The sequence below is a fragment of the Paroedura picta genome, chromosome 4 (genome assembly GCF_049243985.1).
Source record: "Paroedura picta isolate Pp20150507F chromosome 4, Ppicta_v3.0, whole genome shotgun sequence".
NCBI lineage: Eukaryota > Metazoa > Chordata > Lepidosauria > Squamata > Gekkonidae > Paroedura > Paroedura picta.
In genome coordinates, this window is record NC_135372.1 from 105,779,301 (window position 1) to 105,799,928 (window position 20,628).

At 43.0% G+C, this 20,628-nt stretch overlaps 1 protein-coding gene across 1 annotated transcript; it reads right to left on the reverse strand.

Annotated features, from left to right (window-relative positions):
- Positions 1-8,446: 8,446 nt before the first annotated feature.
- Positions 8,447-20,571, reverse strand: WDR77 (WD repeat domain 77). The gene is made up of 10 exons (XM_077334893.1): positions 20,348-20,571; positions 19,251-19,436; positions 18,012-18,153; positions 17,879-17,928; positions 14,583-14,653; positions 14,311-14,365; positions 12,844-12,915; positions 12,634-12,742; positions 11,350-11,418; positions 8,447-10,441 (listed from the first exon to the last, which is right to left on the reverse strand). Exons 1-10 carry the CDS (start codon positions 20,469-20,471, stop codon positions 10,282-10,284), a joined length of 1,038 nt encoding a protein of 345 aa, XP_077191008.1. The 5' UTR covers positions 20,472-20,571; the 3' UTR covers positions 8,447-10,281.
- Positions 20,572-20,628: the final 57 nt, after the last annotated feature.

The following is a 20,628-nucleotide window of genomic DNA, read 5'->3' on the forward strand; positions in this document are numbered from 1 at the left end:
ATACACACCCCTCCGAGGAGCCACGGAAAGAAAAAAAAATCTGCCAAGTGCCGCCGAGGAGCACCCGTCAGGAGCCGCGGAGCCGCCAGGAGCCTCCTCTAACAGGTAGCCTTCTGCCCCTCGCATGCCACCCATCTGCTAGCGCCCATTGTCTGCTTTATACAATGGGCTATTTTACTAGTAAATAAATATTATGTATGACAATATGATCTAATTATTACTACCACAAAAATACTAGGTGCCACAATGTAATGTCAAGGTGCCATGGCAATCTGGTGCTTGGGATGTGTCAAGCCTGAAAAATGTGCTTGTTGAATTTGTGCTTGTTACATAACTGTTAGAGGAACAAGACCCCCAACAGAGGCCACCTTATGAGAGGTTAAGCCAGTTGGTCCTGGACCTACTGGGAAATGAGGGTTCCTTTGCCATTTCTCCACCAGTATCTTCACTCCTCATATCCGCTGTGGCATAAAACTAGTCCTACTAATTACTACAGAGAGAAGGCAAAGGGGCCTTAAAAGGCAGAAGATGAGAGGGTAAATGACTGCATCTTCTTCTGTTGCCTTGCAACATCTAAGAGGATGGAATAGCCTATCCCTTCTACATACAAAATGGTGCAGGAGGTCTATGCTTGGGAGGGCCGTACTCTTTTCAACTTGTGCTGATTTGGAGAAGTTTTTAAAAATGCTTTTCTTTGAACACTTTAATAAAGAGATGCTGGCACTTATAAACCCAGGTCCAAAGTTTATCTCAATGGACAATTACTGTTAAAGCATCATAGGCATAGCACCCATCTGTCAAACATTGATCCTTGAAGCTTGGTCTTATGCTTATTTTGAATTATATCCCATTCATTCAGTAGGATTTCTTCCAAATCAAATAGATTTGCACCTTCCTATGGACCTTGAAGTCAATTTCCATTAACAGGTCGGACAGCTCTTACCAATCTACCCTCCCACTACAGAGGGGTAGTACCTTCCCCCAGATGACTTTGTGTAGAGCAGGGAAGTAAGAATGTCTGCTTCCACTGCCTGTAATGCCTTCCGTTAGTGGTGAATTAAGAACAAGTTCTGAACCTCTGGTTCGTAAATTAATCCATTAAATATATATATATATATTCCTAGATCTCTTTTGGCAGACTATATTTCTGCAGAAAAACAAGCCAGGCATCTCTTTCACTTTTGTAAATACTATTGTAAATTTATAAGCCACATGCACTCTTCCCTCTTCCTGACAGCAAGTTCTCTTTCATGTAAAATAGCATTTTAAGAATGTTTTCATTCCAAAGAGGTCACTTATTTAGGCTGCTAGTATTGTTCATGAAGCCTACTTTGTATGTACATCAATCAAATGTATCCTGAACTGTTAAGAATGATGAAGAATGGAATCACAGAAGGTCCAGTTTTTCTCCTTCCTGCAGCACTATGACATCGTAAAGGTAGCTGAGTTCTGTATGTGCATCTGGTCACTACTAGGGTTTCCAGCTCTGGGTTGAGAGGCTTCTGGAGATTTGGGGAAATGGGGAACCACAGTTGGCTAGAATGCCGCCTGAGTCCACCCTCCAAAGCAACCATTTTGTTCAAGGGAACTGGCTGCTGTGGTCTGAAGCTTAGTTGTATATTTGAGAGACCTTCGGTCTCCACTTGGAGGTCTGCAACCCTATTCCCTATACACATGTATCCATTTAGGAGCTTGCAGAGATGTTAGCTTCCCCCCCCCCCCCAATATATATAAGCTGGGTAGTCATTTTGTGTATAATGGGGGCATAACAGTGTCCTCCAAACATTACGGCACATACACAATATACCATGGTGCAGGGGGAAATATGAAGCAGTAGTCTAACTTAGATACAGGTAAATGGGAATGTAAGGGAGTCATGGAAGTAGTTTGGAATAAAGAAGCAATTTGTATACTCAGAATAATGTTTCATCTCATTTTGAATTGTAGAAAAGCTCTGTGATATTTCAATTTCAGTGTAAGGACTGAAAAATAAATGCAAGACCTGCAGAGGATACAATGGTCATCGGCATCTATATAAAAAGCACTTTGAGAAACACCTCACACTCTTGCAAACTCTTTATTTTCTTCCCTAAACAGCATCTCCTCTCTGGCATGCAACCTGCTCACAGATGATGTCATTGCATGTTTAGACAGGTGCTGGCCTCAGCTTGTATGTATGTCCCAGCTCTTCACCCTCCAGGGCAATTGCGGGAAAAAGATGCTGGACTAGATGAACCACTGGTCCTATCCAAAAGGGCTCTTATGTATATATGTAGACTGGATTTATACCTGGCTGTACAGCACCAATTTTTTAATATATAAAAAGACTATGCCAATCTGAAGCACAGTATTTTGTTGACTAGTAACGAATGAAAAGCCACAGTACATTTACCTGGAAATGACAACTGATACTATATGGCTGTTTCAGATGATGGAAAGAAAACACCAAATAAGGGGTTGGCTCCATCATGTCTGCGCTGGGAAAGAGGCTTCTGCTGATGCAAGTGGCATCAGTGCAAGAGTCAGTGGGCCAGAGGAAAAGACAGCTGGCAGTGGACTGGATCCACAAGCGCCAACCCAATCTGCAGCACATTTCAAATGACTAAGAAGGCAAGGTTTGCTGGTGATTGTAATCCAAAGAAAGGTTGCACGTGGAAAAAGGGGGGGAAGCTGTGTGCATACCAGCAGAGCTATGCACTCTCTTCTGGCATATGGAATGAAATAATACTAATACCTGTAACAGCCATATTGAGGTGGGCAATCCGCAGCAACTGTTTATAATGAAAGAAATCTGGTCCAGAGTGAGTTATCAAAGCAAACTTAATTCTCCCAAAAGATTGAACTTTGAGGATATCGCAATTCCCCATTCCAGTTAAAACAAGTGTTTTATGTATCACTGGGAACATAGTCAGGATCAAATCCCAGCTGCTTGTCTTTGGTAGCATTAAATGGCCACAGGGACTTTAGTAGTCACAAACTATGATAGCTAGCATAGCAGAAAAAGGATTCATTGTACAGCTGTTTATAAACATTAATGAACTCAAAAGGAATCATTAACTTATCGGACATAAGTTATCAACATAGTCTGCAGTATACCTGTAGGCTGGCAATACTAACTATATGCACAATTTCCATTCCTATGAAGTTCCATTTATGGAAATGGCAGGCCAAATTATATAGTTTTAAACATTTAGATGAACTTTCAAATTGATACCGCATCAAAAGAGATTTGGTTTGGGAGTATATTTGGCATTGTGATGCACAATTCTTTTAAAAACAGCTCCTGATAACTACTGCTCAATTTGAAATTAGAACTTGCCATTATATGGAACATCAAACTACAACAACATGGAATTAATTCACATTATTGCAGTTAAAAGGTAAAGGTAAAGGTATCCCCTGTGCAAGCACCGAGTCATGTCTGACCCTTGGGGTGACGCCCTCTAGCGTTTTCATGGCAGACTCAATACGGGGTGGTTTGCCAGTGCCTTCCCCAGTCATGACCGTTTACCCCCCAGCAAGCTGGGTACTCATTTTACCGACCTCGGAAGGATGGAAGGCTGAGTCAACCTTGAGCCGGCTGCTGGAATCGAACTCCCAGCCTCATGGGCAAAGCTTTCAGACGGCTGCCTTACCACTCTGCGCCACAAGAGGCTCTTTTATTGCAGTTATGTGGGATCAAACTGTGGAGAAGCAGACATGAATTCAGTTTCCCTACATCTATGTGTACTGGGGGGGTATGTATTCAAATCTAACCAAGCTGAAAATATACGCCCAAAATACCTAATCACTATTTCCAGGTATATTTTGGCTTCTCAAACGTTCAGGAATTACCAGTAGATCTGAAAACTGTGGCAAGGCGGGAATGGCTGTAGCTTGTGGGGCTTCTACTGCCATCCCTTTAAAGTCTAAAGAGACTGCAAAAGACAGCCCAAGGATCAGGTGTGCCAGTGGTGAGTAGACTGTTCCTACAGGGCAACAGTCTGATCCCCCCAGACCCAGAAGCTGCCGGCCACAGGGAACAATCTACTAGCCATGTCACAGCAGATCCTGGAACCAGCTTCTCCTGCTATGTGGTTTAAACCCCGCCAAAATTCAGATTTCTGATATATTCCAGATCCAAATACCATACTAGTATTGGAATCCAGAATTTTTCAGAAATATCCATTTTTTTCCAGGTCAAAGAGGCCCCAAACCAGAAAGTACTAATTTTAACAAATTGTACTCCCTAGTGTGTATATTGTACCATTTGTTGACAAGCCTTTTAAGCAGAAGAACATAGCCTGATGGAGCGGCTACAGATATAAAACAGGTATGTGCTGGCATGGCTGCCTTTCTTTGTACAAGATATGTATTCTAATGTAACTGGAATACAGATTGTTTTTTGCATTCTACAAAGTTCAGCTCCTGTTTTCATTGTTTAACTATGAGCCAGTCCTCAACAGAAGGGAAAGAGAAGGTGGGCTAAAAGGATGTGGAAAAAGAAGCAAGGCCATTTCTATTTTTAAAGCAATCTAGTTTGCAATTGAGCTATGGACACATATCTAATGATGGAAACCATCTGGAAGTAGCAATGCAAAGTCTTCACTGCACCAGACAAGACCTTTGCATGAATTGTGTTTCACTTCCTGACCTTCAAGGAACTAAAACCAAAATTCTACTCAAGCCACCAGGTCAAAAAGATGTTGCATGGGCCTCATCACAGGGCAAAGTCCTGCATTACTACAATGGCACATCCATCACTTCCCTATGCTGGCATCCCCACAGAAACATCTACAAAGGGGAACAATATGGGCAGGCAGATGATACAACTGACCGCCCCACTGTATTACAGCCAAGTGGGATCCAGACTCATGCTTCGAACAACCAAGCTGGTTTGGTCATATATAAAGGTACCCCCTGTGCAAGTACCGGGTCATGTCTGACCCTTGGGGTGATGCATAAATGATCTTAAATCCCACTGGTTTGCCTGCAGTTGATCCCATACTAAGTCAGCCAAGGGGGATCCAGCCTCAAACATCCAGTTCCCAGGGTGGTTTGGTAGTTTATAAACATGTCCTTACATCCCACTGGCGTGCCTGCAGTTGATCTCATATTAAGTCAGCCTCTGCCTTCCTTACAGCTGTCTTTAATAAGAAGACTGAATGAGTCATCATCTGAGACGCACGGTGCTGAGAGCTGGATGGGGCACATGGGCAGCAAAGCTGGTTCTGCTGCTTACCAAGGCTCAGGTTATAAATAGGACTCTTCAAAGCTATCCATACAGCTCCTTTCAACAAGTCCCAACACGAGAACCTTCTGAAACTGCAAATACTTGCCTTAATCTTCCGACAAACCCCAACCAAAAAGAATGGTGAAGCGGAATGAATACCACCATGCCCGCTTTCATACAATGGCCTCATTAAAAGTACCGCATACGCATACAAAAAACTTTATACAATCTCTTACATAACTTTCAAAAACAAGGTTTTTATAGGGGAAAAAACCCATTTTACTGTATCTTGATAGTCATTGGGTAGGGCCAAGAAAAACTAGAAATTATGGAAATATGCCTGTATTTTCATACATTCTTTCATTCTTTCATTCATTTTCTTACTTTCATAATTTTGCACAAAGCAGAGATGACAGCTGGGAACGTGAAATGAGTTCCGCAGGACACTGGAGCCTCATCCACCACTCCCAGGCACTGGAAATCCCATCTCTGGAAATCTGACCACTCTGAATGCCAATCTTAAAAACGAGAGGCATGAAGAAAGCAATGGTTCTTAGCATGTCTAAAACTCACAGGTTTTCCCATGTGCTTGTACTGAATCTCTGTGCTTTGTTTTTTAAAGGCTGCTGGGACTTAGCTTGTCAGAGACACAACAGCTGTCAGGATTCCTGAGTATTTATCAGAATGTCCATTAGGACCTTGATAAAGAACCAGCTGAATTACCTTAAGCTTTATATATTCGTTTACATCTCTTTTCTACAGCGATCTTGCCACGGAAGCCACACAGATTGGCAGGACATTCTGGGATGTGTGCTCATTGCACACTCTATGTCCCAAGCCTGGTGCGTCTCACCTTTATCCTAGGGGGACTTTGACTGGCCTGAAATCTCCTCAGAACATTTCTACAGCCGCACAGTGCTAGAGAAGACTGGTAGCAGTGGCCATGCTAGGTAGACACTTGTGGTTTTTGATAATCTGCCAAGAGGCCCAGGGCTCTCCTGAGCACAATTAAGAATTACTGCTGTAAGGAGCTCCACTGGAGAAGCTTGCTCTGCCACATATTTGCCACATGACCCCCCTCTCTACCTGGTGAATGGAGCTAAAGCCCCCTCGCCATCTCACAGGCTGAAGCCGAGAACGAGGTACAATGAAGATACACATATGCTGCAAGCTTCAGATTAATTCCTGTTAACCCCAGAATTTCCAGAACAGGAGTGTTTTAAGTCACTTTGGATATACTCGAACTAACCCAATAGAGCAATTTGGGAAATCATTTTTGGCTTGTGTGTATCCAAATGCATGTCCCTTCAAGCCAGGGCAAATTTTGGGCGCAGCTAATTATATCAAATAGTCCCAGCATAATATTTCAAAACTGCATTGCATCCCATTTTTCTTCACTGGTAGTCAGCACAATGGAAGAGTCACTCATGTTTAATTGACCCTATCTGCACAGTTGGTGCTCATTGCTTTAGGCAGCACCACTTTCAAAAAGGTTATACCAAAGGCTCAAGCCTGTATTCAGCCCGGAGGCTTGAAGATAAGCAACATCTGCCCCCATGCGGCACAACGAAGAAACACACTGCATATAAAGCATAGACTAGGGCTTCCATGCTTTTTCTATAGTGAACTGCATGGATCAGAAATTTGTTGGCTATGCCATTTTTGCTGAAAGCCATGGTGGAACAGTCTCCTAGTGCTTAAAAACTGAATTTTTTAGAACTAATTTTAAAAGTCCCCCAATTTAATAAATTATATTCATACCAAAGGGCAGTTACAGGCCTAGTGTTACATTGCTGATCAATTTTTATTAAGTAATTGAGAACAGTATTTAAACAGATTGAAGCAATCTCAAGAATCGTGAAGTTGGAACACTATTAGGGCACACCTCAATTCTGGCTCCGTATTTCCATCTGATGGTGGCTCCCAGCGATTTCAGCAGTTTCGTGAAAACTGATACCACTTTTCACAGAGACAAGTCAAACAAGGCAATGGCCAGTTTGGCCACGTAGCCAGGAACTGTAGGATACTTCTAGGATTCATATCCCATATCCAAGACTCCAAGGATTCTATATCATCTTGGTGACCATCGTTTTCTCCCAGTTCAATCGGTTCTGCCATGCTGGTAGGGCAGATGCTTGTAAGTAATTCTTCATAATTCCCTGGCTTCATAATGTAATTGCCAAGGAACTAAACTTGAATAGCTTGAAGAAATCTTTTGCTGAAAATATCAGGAAGGCTGCAGCTCAGGGTCAAGCAGACTACATGTGGCCTGTGGGGTACATGTTGGAAATCCCTGGTGTGGACAAAACTATGTGTATCTGCCTTTCCCCCAGACATCTAGTTAACAAGGCCTCAGTCCAGACCCTTATTTAATGGGTAGTCCAATTTGTGCAGCAGTGAACAAAGTCCCTTGTGCCACACCAACTAGTACGCATGCTGAACAGTGTAACTAAGCACACTGAGGCTGCATGGGGTAGAGTACCATAGCACTTACATAAGATGCTGTGTGAACACCAAGCTGCACAGGGAAACTTCTTCCTCACCAGCTGCATGCTTAAGCTGAGCATTAAACAAAAGCACACAAGTGGAACAAAGCACATTTGTCTGAAAAACGTAACAGGGTAACTCAAAGGTCACCCTTACTGGCAGGGACACTGAAACCCATGGGAGCAAATTTATAAGGGCAGCAGGGATGAGCCTGACAAGAATCTTAAGCATACCCACGGAATGTCCCAGGTGGGGCTCTGGATGTCTCCTGGATGACTCACGTCTTGCCAACTTGAAAAGATGACGAGAGTGCACTGTGAGGTCAACTGGGAGCTGAAAATCAGGTTTTGGAAGCCTGCCAGTGAATTATCGCTCCAACCAAGTTAAATCAGTTCCAACTGTAGCGATGGGTAGTGCATTAGCATTATTTCTAGGTTATAGCAAGAAAACAGTGACTGGTCTAGGAGTGGTTCAGGTCAGCAAGACACTCTTCAATTGGACAAGAGCAAAACATTTTCTCACCAGTCATGTGTGTGGTGATTCCTGATAAGGTTTCCTTTGCAAATACCACTTCATCTTCCATCATGTTTCAGACATTTGCACACAGTGGAGTGACTGGGCATTTAAAAATGCTATCTTTATAAAGCTAGAATGTGTGGCAAATGCAAACAGAAATGAATAAACTGTTGTGTAAGATCCAGTGAGTGTGGGCCAAGCCACTGAAAAGTTCCATTAAACACACAGCTGTTTAAAAATGAAAAGGGGTTTATTAAAAAAAAAAAAACTACCTTCCCTTTTTTCCTGTGGTCATCTCTTTTCCTTTCATGTAACACACAGGTCCTGGATTAGTGCTTGTTATCAACAACAAATCAGCATAAATTTTGTCTGCCTTTGCTTCAAAATATCACAGCAGACCCCCCCCCCCCCCAATGTTCTACAAAAATCCCATGACAGTGTTAGGATGCCTGGCAACAGTACACCCATTGTAAAGATTCTACTCCACTACAGAACTATGACATGAATAAAATTAGCAAAATAAAGCACAGAACTTTAACAAGTGAGCCTACCCACCCAGAAATGAGCTGTAGGGTACCCAAAAAGTTGGGATTTCACAGAATAGTTCCACAGAGACCTACAAAAAGCCACCAGATCTCCTTTTATTGTGAAGAGCTAATAACCACATATTGCAGGATAAATGACTATCAGCTATCTGCCTCACAAAGTGTCCACAAATCACCAAGCTCAGTTGACACTTATAGTCCTGTGTATGTAAGGGTTTTTGAGATCCATAGGCCAGTCCAACGCCCCAAACAAAATTTCACACATGTTAATCTAGAAATGGATTGTAGTTTAAATGAAACAACCAGATTCAAAACAATACTTTACTACAGATGAGTGCTTTGTCTCCCTCCCTCTGATGCAAGTTAAAAAAAAATAAAATAGTATCTAGTATCTTTAAGTCCAAATGCCCTCAAAGCCTCCATACTGTATTAGCAGATGCAGTTGCTCAGCACCTCAGAAGGGATGAGAACACCCTTTCCTTCATATTACACAACCAAAAGACAGAAGTGAAAAGAAAGCTTCCTCCCTCATAACCGTACTGTGGGCCAAATGGGCTATTTTCCCCTGGTCCTTCCTGATCCAGCCTTGCCGTAAGTACAGATTTGGTCTCAGAGGGCAATGGGCTGGGATTCAAAGACCCAGATAAAGGTTTGGGTTCAATCCAGCAGAGGTTTCTGCTTCTCCTCCCGCCCAGTTCTTTGAAAAGGTCCCTATGCTATTGGTACTAGTTTCCAAAGCCATCAGCCATGCAGCATGGGGACCTGCAGTTCAAGAAACACCAATCCTAAGAACCTTTTGGGTATGTGGACCTTGTTCAACCATTCTGTGCACCCCGGACACAGACATCTAGTAATCCGTGACAGGAGTATTCAAGTATATTTTTTTTTAATTACATAATCTGATGATGCAGTTGCATAAGGAAATTCAGATCTCTAGCATTACAAGTATGGCTAGGGAGTGCCAGAGAGACTGTCCAGAGGACATTTTATAGCTACATATGGCTCAAGTTTTTATGTTTAATAATGTGCACATCCCCATCCCTACCAAGCTGCTGCTATGAAAGGGCCCTGCACCCTTAAGGGAGAGCCTTTTAAAGTGATGCCTTCAGCACAGATGGGACCAAGATGGATGCTGACCACAGCCAAGTGTTACAAGGCTTCCTTTGAATCATCTCTGATCCTGGTGGCTGGAATGCTCCCCCAATTCTTTAACTCAAACATCTAATCCAAAGCTGGCAGGTAAATTCAGAATATTTCATTTCCTCATTAAAAATATCCCCATCTTTTACTACTAACTGGGCGCTGTGAAGTTAACAAGATGAGAAATGCATGTCTTTCAGAGACAGACACCACAAGCAGCTGGTATGAAGCTAACCATCACTGAACATGAAATTGTTACAGGACCTCTCTTCTAAACGGCAAAGACCACATTCAATGCTCCGGAGGTGACAAAACAAAACAAAAACTAACAAAACAAAAGCTATTCCAGGGAGAAAGACTAAAAAAAAACCCACATAAAAACTATGCAGTGATGTCGTTATTTGTCGCAGGATGGCTAGTCTGTGTTGGAACTATGTGATGTAGAACCTGATGGTCCCATCCAACCGTCGTTAAGGTGCCTTTGTCTGATGGTGACCATGACAACCCTTTCACAAAGTCCCGATGGGAGCGGTTTCTGAAACTGAGAAAAGCACAAAACGATGTGCTGTTATTTGGGAATCACAATGCCAGTCACAAACCACAAGCAATCCCCTCCCCTAAGCAATACGCATTCCTCAGAATATAGCTAAAGCATGGTGGAGCTTACTGATTCAGGTGGCTATGAAGGTAACAGGGAGAGCTTTGCATCTCTAGGCTGAGGGACTAACAGGACCTTTTCTGGAATACTATCAAAGTAAATTCCAGTCCATCATTTCCAAACTATCATACAAACACTCCAGGGAAGTCAGTGTGTGAGGAGGGACAGGGACTGCTTCCCCGTGTGATCCCCCAGTAGAAGACAGTCCGGCAGTCAGGTAGACTCTACAAGTGATAACAAGTCTAATGAACCAACCCTCCTCCTTTGTGCACCAGAGCAATGGCTTGGATGATGGGCTGCAAGAAAGCCTGCATCTCAACCACAGCTCTTCACCCAACTCAGACTTGGTGATTGAATCAGCAAGGGATGAGCAGCATGGCCCGTTCTGCCAGGCCCTTCAGTGACAGCTGGCTTGATAGCCCTCTACCCCCTCCAATCTATCTCTCTTTCCCAAGCAATGCATGACTGATGTTTGACTACACCCACTGATACTGAGAGCCACGTGAAAAGTGATTGATTGCGAAGACTGTCATTTGCAATTTGTAAAAGTTTAAACAGCCCCCACAGGAAACACGTTAAAATGAAATTGTCCAATTTATTGGAAACATAAACAAGACTGACTAAGGAAACACAAATCTCAATGGGATGCTGGCTAACCAAAAGCACTTTTCTGCTATCCTTTCCCCTTGCCAGAGTGTCTTGTTTGAGGTGGGCTGCAACCCAAGTCAAGCAGCTAAACATTGATGTCTGAATCAAGCCTAAGGAGGAGGCAAAGACAACTTTGTACTCACACTTCTGAAAAGCTGGAGTCAAGAACAACCACGGAGCAGTCTTCACTGATGGAAGCCAGAAGGGGTGAACTAGAGAGAGAGGGGAAAGCTCATGAATACAGGCAGAGACAAGCAATTTAGCCCTAGCAGGCCATCCAAACACAGGAACCAATGAGAAGGAAACTAGGGCCTGAACCTCTTGGAGCAATGGGATGATGGGGAAAAACTGGATCAGTGGGAGCATCGCCATGTTTATATTCTACAGATTGATGCAAACACACAGGGCTGATTAGTATTTTGGAATAAAATCTTCTTCCCACTGCACCATTGTTTTTAATTCCATCTCCTTGCTCACAAAAACAAGCCAAGAATGACCTGAGGCAAGTCACTGCTATGTTTTCTAAATAATATGTAGTGCCATCAGTATACATGGACTTTGTACAGAAACACAGAGTGGGGTCAGGTGGTCCTTACAAATGAACATTTTGACAAGAGAAAGACAGAAGGAACGGAAGTGACATACATGTGGCAAAGATCTCAGCTGCAGAGATTAAATGGCTGAGGCAAAGGCTTTGTGGAGTAAATGGGCTTTGAAAGAAGAAACACAGGTGTTCTAGATAGTAGTAGCAGCTTGCTGGGAGGGCAGCAGTGAGAGAAACAGATACACAAGATCTGGAAAATCAACCTGCTTCTAGGAGTCAAGATTTCCGGGAGCAGGGGGGGGGGAGGGGGAGAAACTGATATTTCTGTTATCACCAATTCTCAGTGCAGAACACTGCTCCACTTGGGAAATAATTTAGTCACTTTCAACACACAATCAAAGTCTCTAAAGCATACAGTGCATCCAAGTCATTTCCTAAGGAAAGTTATCAGTTTAGAAGGGAAGAAGTAGTCCCAACAATGAACGAGCACCACATATATTATATCTGGACCTAATAAAATCAGAGTCCAGTAGCACCTTTAAGACCAACAAAGAGTTATTCAGGGCATGAGCTTTCGAGTGCAAGCACCCTTCGTCAGACTATGATCTTCTTACATGACAGGGAATATATAGAATATATAAGAAGATCATAGTCTGACGAAGGGTGCTTGCACTTGAAAGCTCACGCCTTGAATAAATCTTTGTTGGTCTTAAAGGTGCTACTGGACTCTGATTTTATTGTGCTACTTCAGACCAACACGACTACCCATTTGAATCTATCTGGACCTACGCACCAGAAATACTAGTGTCTATTAAAAGCTGGCTTTAGAGTACTTGCATTCATGGTTACAAATGCCAACACCTGCTAGGAAGATGAATCATACCTATGGGCAGAAAAAGCAAATCCTGTAACACTTCGAGAGTGCACCGCTGTGCTGAGCGCAGAGTCTGGTTTCTTTGTGTCTACAAGGACAACAGTTCCGTTTTCATCACCTTGAAAAGGGCAACAGAGACTAGCGTTATTGTCAAGTCAACTGGAGAGAAACCAAATGCCACTCCAATGCCTAAGGAGCAAGAATCCAAGGTCTCCTTACCCAAAACGAAGCTGTCATTTTGATGTGGATGCCACACCAGTGAGGTAGATAGATTACTAGAGGCACCGCAGGCTGCACAGGACAAAAGAAAGGAAATGCAGTCAGTTGATTCTTATTTTATTTCCTAGCATAGCTGATTGCTTCAAGCAAGAGAGGGAGAAAGGAGAACACAAAAGCCTGGTTTTCATGGACTTCCTCAGCCTGGGAATTTATAACTCATCTTTCCCCAACTGTCCATTTAATTCATTTAAGTAGCAATACTTTGGGCAAGGCATAACTCATCTTTCCCCAACTGTCCATTTAATTCATTTAAGTAGCAATACTTTGGGCAAGGCTGGTGATCAAAAAATTGGCATCTTACCTATTTTGTTACATTGGATTTCACGAGATCTTTGACCACTGAAAATTCAGGAGGACCCAAGATCCTTTTTGCTGGGCAGCAGCTCCCTACATTTCTTTATAGATCCTAAACTAACGTGTGTGTGTGTGTGTGTGTGTGTGTGTGTGTGTGTGTGTGTGTGTGTGTGAGACTGGGCTGCTCACATGCCTCAATAGTACTAGCCACCACAAAAGCTCTAGGGCTGCACAGTTTGGAGAAGACTACAGCACTTTGCGCATTTAATGGTGCCATCAAAAGCAAAGTGTTTCCTTGCAAAACATTTTGCTTAAAGTACAGAACTTAAGTGACTAAACTAGGTTTATTTATTGCCCATCAACTGAAGCTGTTGTATGCACGTGCAAGATAATGTTATAATGCTAGCTGGTGGAAGGCTCTGAAGGAAACAAGATTTTCAAGGATGTTTTCTTCAATCACTGGGTTCCAATACAGACACAACAGTCTTAATTGAAGCATGGCGTGAGTTATCATGCACACTCTCTCTTGCACATAATTGTAATTTTTTCTTCCATGACTTGATATGATGTTTACTTAACCTGCACTGCCACAGGGATTAAGAGTAAGAAGATGGCTTGAAACCATGACTTAAAGTGCCAACTATGGTTTTGAGTAAGCCTACTTAGCCTTAACCAGTACTTGTACCGAAGCCTAAACAATACTAAATTCTGTCTATGGCAAACCATGGGAGAAGGAGAAATGCACACACATGAGGAAAAGAAGTACTATGCAAATCCAGCCAGCAGTCAGAATTGAAGAATGCTGAAGCTGCACTGAATTTCAGAAATAGTTTATAGGCCTATATATACGATGATTTTGGTGGTGGAATAATCCTGGCTGACATTCAGGGCACAGAATCAGAACTGAAAGGGACCTCCAGGGTCATCTAGTCCAACCCGCTGCACAAGAAGGCTTGTGGCTGGAAATGGTTCTGATCAATTGTCACTCTTTAGGTAACTCTCAGGTTAGGCACTGAGGAATGCCTGCGGGGCAATAAACTTTTTAACTGGCAAGCTGAAGCCTAACTCCTAGCCAAAGGAAACACAAAGAATATTTGGCAACAGAAGACATACTAATGCGAGTTGCTGGTTTTGGAGACCTGGTATCCCAGAGCAAAATCCTGCTGTCCTAAAAACAAACAAAACAAATGGAAGTTATTTCTAAAATCATAACTGTCAAGTACACTTTCTAAGAAGTAGCTATTTTAGCCTTGCCAGATTAAACCTCCCCTCCTTTCCCCTATGAATCTCAGATACTATTATTTCAATGCTTCTGCTTGCAATCTAAGAGAGCTCAAACCTTGCTTTCACACTTACAAAGAATCAGAGGAGGAAACTGGCTTTACCTCAGCACAGGACAAGAACACCGTATCCTTTCCAGGGCAGGATGCGACACATGTCACTTGACCAGAATGAGCTATGAAAAATTAAACAAAAGAAAACAAAACCTTCACAATAATAGGGACACATCTGGCTGGTGAATCAAGGTCTGGTGACATATGTAGAAGGGCTTCACTGCACGTGCATGGGACAAAGGGGCTTTTGTCCCCTAGGCAAATTGAACAGAAAAAAGGACCTCCAGATAGGATAGAAAATGAGAAAAGCATCCCAGTTAGCATCATGGCTGCCAAAGCAATACGCTTAAGAAGCCTCAAACAACAGCGACAGAGATTCAAAACCTAAGGCAGTTAACTTAACACACAGCTTGCATTTAGGAATGAAGTGACAAAATGGGGGCTTCAGCTGCTCCTGCAAATTCCATTATGAAAGCTCTAGTGTCATACATCCTGGCAGTCACTGGTGGTATTGGGGGGGCCTGAAGGAACTTGCTTGTGTTTTCTGCTAATGTGACTGCCAGATGATTCTTGAGCACTGGGAAGGTCACCTTAATGAAGATCAAGCTGGAAAAATGAAGAGGATTTTTTACTCTAAGTCAATGAATCTAAGAACCTAGAAGTGAAAGCCTCTTCAAACATTTTTTTTATAACAGCAACTGATTTCAGAGACCAGTAGCTGAAAGTAGCAACTCATCCCAAATAAAGGGAAGGAAGTTTTTATAATGTGGTTTGCTCAAATGGCAGTGACTGAAAAACAAATGATCCTTGTCCCAACCAGGCCTTCTCTAACCAGAGAAACAAACTCACACATTTCCCCTCCTTACTGCTCTCTATCCATAGATCTAGCTTTCAACAGAGTTCAATTTTATTGAATGCTGTGATATGATGAGTTCAGAACAGGGCACAGAAGAGGGAGTGGGACTTGGTGTACCATCAGAACATTCAACATGACCAAGGGGCAGAAGAGCCACAGGGTTCCCATCAACAAATTATTTGCCAGCCCCTCCACACTGAACACAGGAAGAAGGAAGACAGACATACAAGAAATCCTGCTCAAGAAATTGGGATTTGCTCCACTCTCTATGGCATTACATTTCAGCTTAAAGAATAGCATTCACAGGCTGTGTGGTGCAGTAGCACCACCAATTCAGGCAAATGACCAAGTAACAAGCAGAACCTTTAAACAGTTTGGGTTAGATTGCCAACTGCAACTCTTCCTTTAAAAGTGACATTCTGGCTGACGAGTTTCATTGGCTGTCCATTAGTTTTTGGGTTGCATTACTTTTGAAGCCTTAAGCCACCTAGTACCATGCAACCAAAGGCAGTGTGTGCCTGCTCCATCTAGCCAGCCTGAGCAGAAATCATCCTGTAAGGCCCTGCTCCATATGCCCTCAAGTCTCAAAAGTTAGGCGGGCGGCCAGTAGGGGTGTGCATCCGGCATAAACCAGAAAAAAATATGTAGTGCCATCAGCATACATGGACTTGGAGAGAAACGAGCAAAAAAAAAAAAAAAAAGACAGGTTGCAGTCCCGGATGGAATGGTCTTATTTTCCAGCCTAATAGACCTAAACTGAAAAATGCTGGGGGATTTGGTTTGTTTGTGTTTTGGCAACAGCCCTATTAGCTATTAGAGACAGGGCCTTTCCCCCCTATTTGCTTATTTATTATTTTATTTTCTTAGATTTCTATACTGCCCTCCCATATGGCTCAGGGCGGTTTACATGAACTGTTGTGGGGTTTACATGAAACATTGTGGGCATATGTCACAATCATAACATAACACATCAACAACAATTCCCACAGTGGTTCCAAGATTAATAGAATATCACAAGTTCGATTGAACAACTTTAACTGGAACAAAAACTTTAACAGGAATCCCTAGGGTCAGATTGGTTCAGGTCATGGAGGGGGTATCTGGGGGGGGGAGAACACACCAGTAGATGTTGTTGGGTCGGTAAGCCTCAAGCAAATGTCTGGCCTTTTGCAGGCTCTGTGGAGTTCAGGCAGGCCCCTGATCTGTTCAGGGAGCTTGTTCCACCGGCGGGGGCCAGGGAACATAAGCCAGTTGGCAGTGGCAGAGCATAGGGAGCTTTGGTGGGGGGGGGGATATAAGAAGAGAAATGGTCTGTTGCCTGGTTCATAGAATTGTCCCAATCCTCCCCCAACACGTTTCTGGCACCAAGAAAAAGCTTCATTTATTGTCCCAGTATTCATAAAATGTCGATTTTTAGCATTATGCAGGATTTGCTGAATCTAGCTTCTCAGGGTTTTAAGAACTTTTGTATATTCACCATTATTCTTATATATTTATAATAAAGCCTATTTTTTCTGCTGCTGTCTGGTTTTAATGGTTTGTTCACTAGTGTACAGACAATGCCTTTCAAAATGTACTATTGCTATATAATGGAGGTGCTACCTTAAACACTTTCATACACAGCTCTTCTGCTGCTATTATCCCCACTACTGTAATTTTGCCTGTTTCAATTTTATTTCCAAATCATCCCCAATTTAAGAGATACACAAACACAGTACATCAAGACAATAGCTACTGCACAATCCATTGGAATATTGTCTTCTTGCCTTCAGGAGTTTTTGGTTCAAAGTACGCTAATGACAACATTGGTTATTTAAAAATTATTTATTGTAATTCAATCAATGTCAAGACTGCAGCTTGATCAGAAGGGAGATATACTGATAAAGGTCTGTAAGAGCTTTAATCCTACTCAAAACTCACCAGTTTGAAGAGTAGGGGGGATGCCAAACTAGGAGCCAATGTAGTGCCATGGCTATAGAAGACCTGGGTGCAAATATCTGCTCCACCATGAAGCCAACTAGGTAACCTTAAGCCAATCATTCCCTTTCAGCCTAATCCACCTTATTAAAAATTCGACATGCATTGGCTTATAATATCTTCTTTAATTCCAAATTTATATTTTCATAATATTTCAAAATTCAAAATTGAACTTTATAAGGGCTTTTACATCAGCCATTCATATATAATAACCTAATCAAAGGCAAACTACAAAAGCCAAAATGGGGTCTGGATAATTCTGTCTCAATTTCAATATCATATTTTCAATAGTTTCTTCTTCAGTAGCTTACTGTTTCAATGATAATCACTTTGTGTATCCATCAATAGTTTCATAATTAACATATAAATTGTCCTGTAGGCTCACAATCTCTAAGAGAATTTTTGCTGCTCAAAGGTGAAATTCAAAGGTCAGTACCTTGAACTACTTTGGAGAAAATACAGGCAGGAAAAACAATCTATAAACAAGAGGGGCATAAACAAGCTTATCACTTACCTCTATAGGAATTGAGCACTGTTTCTTGAGGGATGTCCCAGATCTTCACACTACATATAAAATCCAAACCATGTTAAGAAGAAGAATGGATACTTTAATATAAAGTAGAATAAGCAACACTACGAAGGGTCACCTGAAGTCTTTGCTGCCGCTGACAGCCTGTGTGTTGTTGGTGAGGACGCTCACTGTTGTCACAATGTCGTCATGCTCGTACTTACAGAATTTGTTCACTATCAGCGTCTCGTTCTCATCCAGCTCCCAAAGTTCCAGAGCACCTGGACAAGATGGGAACAAATTCAGCAGACTGATTTCTATGAAACTCAAACATGCATTAGAAAGTGATGCCCCTCTATTATTTACTGTTCTTGGTACACCTAAAGACCCTCTCTCAGCATTGCCTACTAAATCACATTGATGATCAAAACACAGCAGGACCCCTACTTATGAACAGGTTGCATTCCACAAATTAGTCTGAAAATCAGAATACATTTCCCATAGAGGTACACAACTGCTTGAAATGAGGCATTCTGTGCAGTAATTAAATGAGAAGCAATAGAATAACTGTAGAATAAGATTTTTTTTTTATGTCATATGTTGGGCCTGCTTTACTTATAAGAAGCAGGTTTGGAAGAGCTGAAAAGTAGAGCTTTTTTATACCTCACTTTCACCTTGCAAAGGAGCCCAAATGTAGCTTACAAACACCTTTACCTTGCTTTCCCCAGAATAGATATCCTGTTAAAGTAGGTGGGGCTGCAGAGCTCCAAGAGAATCCCTCCAAGACAATATCCCTAACAGAACTGTGACTAATCCAAGACCACCCAGCAGGCTGCATGTGGAGGAGTGGGGAATCATACCTGGATCTCCAGATTAGAGTCTGCAGCTCATAACCACTACATTACGCTGGCTTTAATTAGAGAACGTAAAGATATGTGGCACAGAGTCACACTTTGGGGGAAGGGAGAGATGTCTTTAACTCATGCCTGAACAGCTAACAGAAAATACATTAAAACGAGGAAGGGATGAAAATACATATCAATTGCTCTCCCACCCACTCCACTTCTCCATGTGCAATTAGAATCATAGAGTTGGTAGAGACCTTAAGGGTCATCTAGTCCAACCCCCTGCACAATGCAGGAACTCACAACAACCTTCCCCTCCCACAGTGACGCCAATTCTGGAGCTTCTCCTTGAGCTTCTGTACATTAAAGTGAAATTCCTTAAAGGATTAAATACAGTTTTTGCAGTTGTTTACAGTGTGAACTTGGTCTTGCAGCGACCAATTAAAGTCTCTGCAAAGCTGAAGGTAAACATGTATTCATTGCTGAAAAAAGCAAAAGAAATTATTGTTAGACAAGAGGTCCTTAATACTCACCTGAATCAGAAGCGACCAAGATTCCTTTGTCACCCACATATTTCAGATCTGCTATACCTGCTTCAGTTTGAACGCCTGCTGAGCAAAAGCCTTCATTAGGAGCTTTTGATGGATCCTTGAATACCCAAATGGAACCAACCCAGCACCGTCCACTTAAGCTGGATGCTCCCAGAAGCAAGGCACCATCTGGAAAACAGAGTTACATAAGTGGCAATAAGTTTGACATGATGTAAGGTTTGTACCAATTAAGGAAACTCCTGCAGGTTGACAGGTATGGGAATTCGACAGCACAACAACCTGGAAATATCTCAAAGTGTCATGTCAGTGTAGTCCAGGGGGAGGAGGCCACATTAGAGGAAGCTGTGAAGACAGTTGCACTCTAGAGCTTTATTTCTGAAAAACAGAACCAGAACCCTGTGAGGTAGGGGGACAGTGACTGGTCATCCCATGGAGTTTCATGGCCCAATCTTTGCACTGATAAATACTGTAAACAAATGAAGAAATTCAGGTGGACAGCTTGAGCCAGTGTGGACCAACAAAGCTTCATTCAAGATATAAGCTTCAGTCAATCAGTAAACTTTAATTGGTATAATTGGTATAAAGATATATGCTTTCCCATACATGCACACTTCTTCAGATCCAATCAAATGGAAATGACCAGCCTGTAAACATAGATGAGCAGTAATTTAGTGAAGGAACTCAATATGTCAACAAAGAGACTGATGGGCAGACGTATCTTTAATGTGGGATGCTGAAAGTCATTAACTGAGACATTGCCATTCATTCATAGCGGAAGGGGAGGAAGGAAAAACCTGACCACCAATACCGCCCTCACCCATATTCCGGGGTGGCCAAACTGTACCAGCATGCTGGCAGGGTCTCATGGTAATTGTAGTCCACGGGCCACTGCCTGGCCATCCCTGCACGCGCTGTGGCCGGCGGGGGCGAACCCCGCTTTGTCTGGAACCCGGGGCTGTAAGCGTGGCAGCGCTTGAGATGGGGGTGGCGGAGTTACCACAGGGGAAAGGCGGGCGCCCAGAGCGCGGTGGCCCGGGGCGGCCGCAGTGCTTAGCAACGGGGCGCGCGCAGGTGAGTACCTGCTCGGTAGTGGGCCCCCTCAAGGTGCCGCTCCATGCAGGCGGGCGCGTTTGGCGGGATGCTCCAGTCGGACCCGGCCTCGCCCTCCACCGCCTTCCCGGGATTTGGCTTCGCTGCATCCATGGCGGCGGCGCGCAACGCTAAAGGAGCCAGAAGAAGAAACTCAGAGCGCCCCCACGTGCTCCCCAGACACCGTTCCACCCCTAGCAGATCTCGCTAGTCTAGTCTCGCGAGAACATAACAGCTCTCTCTTTCCCCCACCCCCGCAGTCATGGGGAGC